This window comes from Salvelinus sp. IW2-2015, linkage group LG5, assembly GCF_002910315.2.
Source record: "Salvelinus sp. IW2-2015 linkage group LG5, ASM291031v2, whole genome shotgun sequence".
Lineage (NCBI taxonomy): Eukaryota > Metazoa > Chordata > Actinopteri > Salmoniformes > Salmonidae > Salvelinus > Salvelinus sp. IW2-2015.
The window spans coordinates 34,727,932-34,732,621 of NC_036844.1; the positions used below are offsets into that span (position 1 = coordinate 34,727,932).

The following is a 4,690-nucleotide window of genomic DNA, read 5'->3' on the forward strand; positions in this document are numbered from 1 at the left end:
CATCAAAGTTGGATCAGCCTGTAGTGTGGTTTTCCACTTTAATTTTGAGTGTGACTCCAAATCCAGACCTCCATGGGTTGATAAATTTGATTTCCATTGATCATTTTTGTGTGATTTTGTTGTCAGCACATTCAACTATGTAAAGAAAAAAGTATTTAATAAGAATATTTCATTACTTCAGATCTAGGATGTGTTATTTTAGTGTTCCCTTTATTTTTTTGAGCAGTGTATATAGACCCATCGGGCAACCCTACGGATTCCCCTGTAACCCACAACCCAACACACTTCTATTAGAAACAGGTGTCCTGGTCTGGACTATTAAAGTACTATTGCCCTGTTATTGTATTTAAGCCCCAACTAAAATACATGCTGCTGTTCACTGTGCACATAAGTCTAGATCTCTAAAGAAAGACCCGATTACCAGCTGTCCGTGATAAGACCAAAAAAAACATGTTTTTCTGGCACTGCAAGAATGCCCTTTGGATTCATATAGTCAACAAAACTATGTGTACTGTGAGAAACAAAAAGAKAGCAGCTTCACATCTCTCTGCTCAGGCAGACTGTCTGTCTATTTAATTCCTTGTTATCATTGCAATATCCCGCGAAACTGAACTCTCTGACTGTGAAGAAGTAAGGGTGTGAATGTGTAAATGTCCCAGTTAACAGTAGMTTGGCAGGAGTACATGTCACTGGAATTGTACTATACTGTAGCAGCTGTTTAGGCCTGTGTTGTGTTGCCTCTCCTGACCCTGGAAGTGAATAAAGCTCTTGGAGCAGTGTAAACATCTGGCAGAGCCCAGCGTAGAGCACATGTGGATGACTGACCCATCGGACACTGGGCTCCTTACTGTTGTCCTCTCTGCCGGGGTCAAGGCAAGTAGCACCGCGGTTAGTCATGTTCATATATCTCTATTAAGAAGCAATTAGTTTACCATCAGTTACTCTTAGCTATTAACATACTTTACACGTTAGTTCATTTTTATATTGTGTTGTTGAGGCAGATGCAATGATGTGTTCGAGACCCCCTAAAGAGACAACATCCCCCGGTCTCCCATAATAATACTGAGCGTGCATCTTTCAAACACTTTCCCCCATTCTTCCCTACTAGGGAATCAAGGAAATTCTGACGAGCGCAACGAAGTTTAAGGACATTTTTCAATGAAAGTATAGGACATTAATGTTATTAGTGAAGTAGGAAGCCCAGGTTTCAATAGGAAATAAGTTATGAATGGGTCATGAGGGACTGTGGATATTTGGCCTGGCGAAGTGGTTTTATGAGCTGAATGAATGGGAGCTGATAATTATTATTATTTTTACTCGGCTGGTCTCGGGAAGACATTGTGAGTTCTCATTGTCTGAGACCTAGTCAAGTCCGAGTAAAAATGTATCTGACACCGAGACAAGACCGAGAAACTCACTATGTGGTCTTGAATACTACAACACTGAGCATATGCATTCCTGTCAATCTGGAGCCCTCTCAGTCTGTCTCAAAGTTGATTCTGGCCTGGTTTCCATTTGAGTTCATTGTTTCCTAGTCGGCACTCCAAAGGGATTCTTAAGGAATAAGTACTTTAGAGTTCATAATATTAGACATAGGAGGGCACTGTTATGCTCTTTTAGCACTTCAATGTGTATGTGAATTCACAGGAGGGTGTCCGTACAGTCTACTACCATGTTCATGGGGGGGGGGGGGGGGGTAAATTCCATTTAAATTCCAGTCAATTCAGAAAGTAAACCAAATTCCAAATGTTCTTCTTTGAAAAGCAATTGAAATTTCAGTGTACTTCCTGAATTGACTGGAGTTGACTCCAACCCTGGACTAGAGGGAGAATAAGCCTCTAAACCCAAAGCAATTCATATTGACCACAGCTCTGACACAAACATCATGGACCAGACTGACAGAATCTCTCCATGGATGGTCGATAATTATATGAAGTCAATCATAAAGCTTTGGGCCGCGAGACAACTAGGCTTCTATTGTTTGAGGCTTGAAACCAGGCAGAAGGGCTATTATCTTTGTATACTCTAGTCTACAGTTATGGTTGAGCAGCTTTACACATGCTGGAACTGTGCCAACACAGATGGATCAATGACCTCAATAACATCCCTCTGTTGTCTTTCACTCTACTCACCCTCGTCTTTCATTATCCCCTTCTTACCCAACCCCTCCTCACTCCTCCCTCCATCCTAACTCTTCTTTCCAACGCTGTCTAAACCTCAACCCAGGGACTCCCTGCACTCACGGGCTCTGCAGGTCTGCTCAGTAATCAGATTCTCACGGTCAAGGTTTGTCCCACCTTCCTCACCCGTCTCTCATTGACCGGGTCCTCTGTCTCCATCCAGCCAGTCCCTTCTCTTTGCTTCCTTCTCCATCTCTCTTCTTCTGTTCAGCCTATAGAGAAAACTAGTTGCTGACATCAGTTGTAAATGACTGTTTAACCTCTCTCTCTCTCTCTCTCTCTCTCTCTATAACTCATTTTATTTTACTCTGTGTCTCTGGTGGCTTCTCTCCCTCTCTTCCCTTTCTCCCTATCTCTCTGGAGTCAGATGGTCTTCACTCGCTTTGACCACGGCTTTCTCTCTGGCGACCAGCACACATTTCACAAACGCCTCCTGAAGGTACTGTACAATGGGCGCGTCTCAGCCTTCTTTTTCTTATCTCTTCTCTTCCTTCAAGCTGGCTCACCCTCTCTTCTTCTGTGGCTTTTCCTCACTCTTTTACATCTCACACATGTACAATGTTATTGGCCTCAAGCATTTCTCTGTTTGCCGCTCTGCCACTTTGATTCATATGTCTGCTTCAAATTAGAGACAAAATGAGTGGGAAAGTAAATTATGCCTCTTTGGAAAGTGAGTTTGAATAAATTACATTGTTTGTGGATGATAATTGGTGGAAAGAATGCCAGTCAGAACTATGCAAATTGGAGAAATAAGAATAGCTTGTTGTTTACTTGACAATATAAATGGCTGATAATATGACTGTTAAACATCTTGTTTTGAATACAACCACATCAGTCATTCAACAGTCTTATAGAGTGAATGTTATGCATAGCAGGAGTTTTAGAGTTTTAGACTTACTTTTGCACATTGGTGAAGATGGTTGGCGGCAAACACCAGACACTGTGAAAAGAGACAAAGTTTTGAATTAACTATACAGAACATTGCTTAAACTGAAGATATTGAAAGTGGTTCAATAACTTGTCTGGGGTGTCACAATACAATTGTTTTGCAACTTGTTTGATTGATAATACTGTGGGAATTGGGATTGTTACTTCATCTCATACTTCTCCCTCCCTGTCCATGAAGGGTGACCAGGGTCAGGCTGGCCCCCCTGGACCCCCGGGCCCCCTTGGATCACCAGGGCCCAGAGGACCCCCTGGGAACACAGGGAAGGATGKCCCCAGAGGACCCCCTGGAGAGCAGGTACAGTAAGACAGCTCTCCTCCTCTCATCCATGTCACTACAGTCGTCTCACTACATATGGTGGTAGGAGAGAAAGGAAAGGCCAAAAGACGAAATTAGTTGGTTTAACAAAAAATACGCTTTTTTATTTACTTCCATTGTCCTCCAAGAGTTACTGAATCTCCTCTCTACTTCAGTTTGCTCCTCAGTTCATGCACCTTGGTTGGAAAGCGAGGTAGCGGCAGGGATCCCTTCCGTTTTTACTGGTAGGAGAGATATTAATAATATATGTATTTTATATAGAGCTTTTCATTATACAGATAATCTCAATGACGCTTAAAAAACAAAAGTATATGTAGTTGTTGGTCTTCAACAGAGCCTGGCGCGTCCAGGTCACATCCCACACATAGGCCAAGCCTACAATAGTCTCCTGAAAGACAGTCAAGAACTATCACGCACCCACCCTCAGCACTCTCCTCCGCCACGCTGTTCTCAGCTCCTCTGATGCCCTGAAGCAGACTTGAGTAGGGGGTCACATCCAGTACGGGGGGGGGGACAAGTCAGTAAGACAGGTCCCGATCTTCAGGCCAGCCCTTGCCTTTCCCAGCCTCTCTGCAGACTCCTTGGGTAGATACTCCTCAAACAACATGTAGTACCCACCTGGGTGAAGCCAGCGTCCGCTAGATTTCGCTTGGGTGCCAGAGGCTCACTGCACATCACTTATTGGGATTGTCCACTTTGGAGTGAGAGATACCCTCAAAACTTCAACAAGCCTCTGTGATGTCCAAGCCTTGGACATTACCGTTAATCAGTCAAATGCAGAATAGTATCCAAAGCTAACCGTTCATTTCCTTTCACTCTCTCCATCTGTCCTATTGAATAAAATATCATCTAATCAATCTGTTTTATTTCATAAAGCCCCTTTTTACATCAGCAGTTGTCACAAAGTGCTTTGCAGATACCCAGCCTAAAACCCCTCAGAGTAAGCAATGCAGAGGCTGAAGCTCTGATCCAGCCAGGACAGCTCTGAAATGAGGTCGATCACACCTCTCTCCGTTTGCAGCAGATGTGTCAGGGTCAACAAGCACTGAGGCCATTTCCTGTTGTTGTCCTTCTAATAATGTGTATCTTAGCTTACTAAAATCACCTCGTTAGGAGCTAGAGGAGAGGAGCGCGACCGCTGGTGTGTCTGTCATGTCATCCTGTCCACACATCTGATGGGTCTGTCATGACATGTCATCCTGTCCACACATCTGATGGGTCTGTCATGACATGTCATCCTGTCCAC

At 43.7% G+C, this 4,690-nt stretch overlaps 1 protein-coding gene across 3 annotated transcripts in view; it reads left to right on the plus strand.

The window, feature by feature from the left end:
- LOC111964419 (collagen alpha-1(XXIII) chain) overlaps window positions 1-4,690 on the plus strand; it is a 21,632-nt gene that overhangs the window by 3,616 nt on the left and 13,326 nt on the right. The window contains exons 5-6 of one of the 3 annotated variants that reach the window (XM_023988320.1): window positions 2,227-2,286; window positions 3,307-3,423. In XM_023988320.1, coding sequence (XP_023844088.1) covers window positions 2,227-2,286; window positions 3,307-3,423 — 177 coding nt within the window. Of the gene's footprint in view, window positions 1-2,226; window positions 2,287-2,547; window positions 2,620-3,306; window positions 3,424-4,690 lie in introns of all 3 variants that reach the window. The other 2 variants (XM_023988319.1, XM_023988321.1) reach the window with 2 other exon arrangements.